Below are 2,864 nucleotides of genomic sequence, written 5' to 3'. Positions count from 1 at the left end.
GGCCACTGCACTCCAGTCTGGGCGACCAAGTGAGACTCCAACTCAAAAAAAAGAAAAAAAGAGTTGTGGGTTACAAGTGGGGACTTACTACGTAAGTAGGTTGCATGTAGGTGAAGTAGTTTGGGCTTCTAGCTGGTCCTCTCTCTCCCTGACAGTGGAGAAGTACCCAATATGTAGCTCCATGCCCCCTCTCTCCTCTAGCAGTGCTCAGTGTTTGCCACTCACACTCTTGTGCTAGTGTGACTAGTGTTCAGGACCTACTTTTGAGTGAGAACATGCAGTATTCGCTTCTTTGATTGTTCACTTGGTATAATGGTCTCCAACTGCATCCAAATTGCATGATTTTGTTCTTCATGACTGCATAATATTCCATCGTGTATATGTACCACATTTTCTTTATCCAGTTCACTTTCAATGGGCATCTGGGTTGGTTCCATGTTTTTTGCTATTGTGAGTAGTGCTGCAGTGACCATGCATGTGCAGGTATCTTTTTGGTAGAGCAATTTATGTTCCTCTGGGCATATTCCCAGGAGAGGGATTGCTGGAGTGTATGGAAGCTCAATTTTTAGTTCTCTGAGAAGTTGCCACACTGCTTTCCATAAAGGTTGAACTAGCCTGCACTCTTACCAACAGTGTAGAAGGATTCCCTTTTCTCCCCAGCTGCACTGGCACTTGTTTTTTGACTTATTAATGTTAATGTTAGCCATCCTTACCAGTGTTAGGTGATATCTCATTGTAATTTGTAGAGTTTTTTTGTTTTTTGGAGGGTTTTTTTTGAGTGGGAGTCTCCTTCCATTGCCCAGGCTGGAGTGCAGTGGTACACTCACGGCCACCCCTGTGTCAACCTGCTGGGCTCTGGTGAGCTGTCCTTCTCAACCTTCCAAGTAGCTGGAACTACATATGCATGCTACCACACCCGGCTAATTTTTTTTTTTTTTTTTTTTTTTTTGTGGAGACAAGGTCTCACCAAGTTGCCCAGGCTGGTCTTGAACCCGTGGGCTCAGGCAGTCCACTCACCAAAGTGCTGGGATTACAGGCTGAGAGCCACCAAGCCCGGCCTGTGGTTATTTTTAATAGCAGGTGCATACTGAAATATTTATGGATGAAGTGATATGATGTTTGGGATTTACTTCAAAGTAATCTGAGGTGAGAGGAAGCAGGTGGGTAATAGATGAAGCGAGATTAACCTCAGGTTGATCTTCAGTGAAGCTGGACCATTGGTACCTGGAGGTTACACTGTTCTCTGGCTATTTTGACTTTTTTATTCTAAAAAGTTGGTTTTTTTTAAACTCTGGAAAGATGACAGCTGAGCAGGAGTGTAATTAAAGTCTTTATGATTATAAAAGATATGTCTAGAGAGAATATAGAAGTATTTGCTATATATCTGATAGCAAAATTGGGACCATCTTGTGTAATTTGAAAGAAGTGAACAAATAAGAAAAATCTTACTTTATTCCATGCTTTTTAAAAAGCAATCTGTAAATGGTTTGGAAAAGCTCATATTTGAGAATTGCGGCGGGGGGACACCCTAATCTTTTGAAGCAGGCATTCATGCTCTGAACTTGTAACAAACGTGATTCCAGCAATCCAGAGACAGGATGCCATGGTGTAGCTTGACACATTATAATTTTCAAATGTTTCTGCTACATGAAGTTTGTGAGATTATAATAAAAATATGGTTTTGTCATAGAATAATTAAATCGTATTCCATTTCTTTTTACTACCCTTAATTTTAAAACTAGTCTATTAAAATATAACATATGTAGTAAGTGTGTACTTAAGTGTACACCTCAATGAATTTGCACACACAGCAGGCACCCACACTACACCGCAGTAACTGACACCGTAAGAGATAAAGAACATTCCCTGCACCCCGAAGTTTCCCTTATGTTCCTTCCCTGTCATCTACCCCACTATGCAGAGGCAACCAATATTCTGGCTTCTGTCATCATAGATTAGTTTTGCCTTTTTTTGAGCTTGATAAATGGAATGAATGTACACTTTTACATGAGGCTTTTTTCACTCAACATAATGTTTTGGAGATTTGGTCATGTTTTGCATATATCAGTAGCTCTTTTTTATTGCTGTTTAGTATCCCACTGTTTGTACCTCGACTTACTTATTCTTCTATAGATTAACATTTAGGCATATTTACCTACTATACATAAATAAAGCTACCATGAACATTCTTTTGGTAAACATAATGCATTCAATATTTTGGGAATTGCTGGGTTATAGGAAAGACATATCTTTAGTTCTAAACATATTGGCAAATCGTTTTTTCAAGATATTCATATCAGTTACAGTGCCATAGCAGTGTATGAGAGTTTCAACTGGTCCATGTTCTTGTCCTCACTTGGTGTTGTGGTCTTTTTAATTTTAACTGTTGTGATGTATATTTAACCCTAAATTTGAACCACTGGTATTGTTCTCTCTTACATCAAAATACTATGCAGGTCCTCTTGTGTGTAACTGATGGGTTCCAACTAGGCCAGTTCTTCATTGAACCTAAACTAAACTATTACTTTTCTTTCTTTCTCAGTTGTCACAGGTAGCACTGATGGAATTGGAAAATCATATGCAGAAGAGGTAGGTGATTTTCAAGACCCTTCTTTTTGGTATAAAAGGAGAACAAATATGGAATGATTTCATTTAATAGTTTTGATTTTTGACGTTAAAAACACAAATGTAATGTCTAGTACAGTAGATGCTCTTCGTTTCTACCTTGCCAGAAATATCATGTTTTCTTGAACGAACAAACATTTTTTTGTTTGTTTGGGTTTTTTTGTTTTTGTTTTTTGGGGTTTTTTTGGTGAGTTGGAGTCTCACTCTGTCGCCCAGACTGGAGTGCAGTGGCCGCTCCC

At 38.9% G+C, this 2,864-nt stretch overlaps 1 protein-coding gene across 1 annotated transcript in view; it reads left to right on the top strand.

The window, feature by feature from the left end:
* The window catches only part of HSD17B12 (hydroxysteroid 17-beta dehydrogenase 12), a 176,906-nt gene that overhangs the window by 65,707 nt on the left and 108,335 nt on the right, over window positions 1-2,864 (top strand). Inside the window, exon 5 of the mRNA XM_008065727.2 lies at window positions 2,543-2,589. Within this exon, the coding sequence (XP_008063918.2) occupies window positions 2,543-2,589 (47 nt within the window). The remainder of the gene's footprint in view (window positions 1-2,542; window positions 2,590-2,864) is intronic.

This window comes from Carlito syrichta, unplaced genomic scaffold (assembly GCF_000164805.1).
Source record: "Carlito syrichta isolate Samal-C Ts95f unplaced genomic scaffold, Tarsius_syrichta-2.0.1 Scaffold308800, whole genome shotgun sequence".
NCBI lineage: Eukaryota > Metazoa > Chordata > Mammalia > Primates > Tarsiidae > Carlito > Carlito syrichta.
The sequence above is the reverse complement of the archived record's forward strand: the minus strand, read 5'-3'. Positions and strand labels throughout refer to the sequence as shown.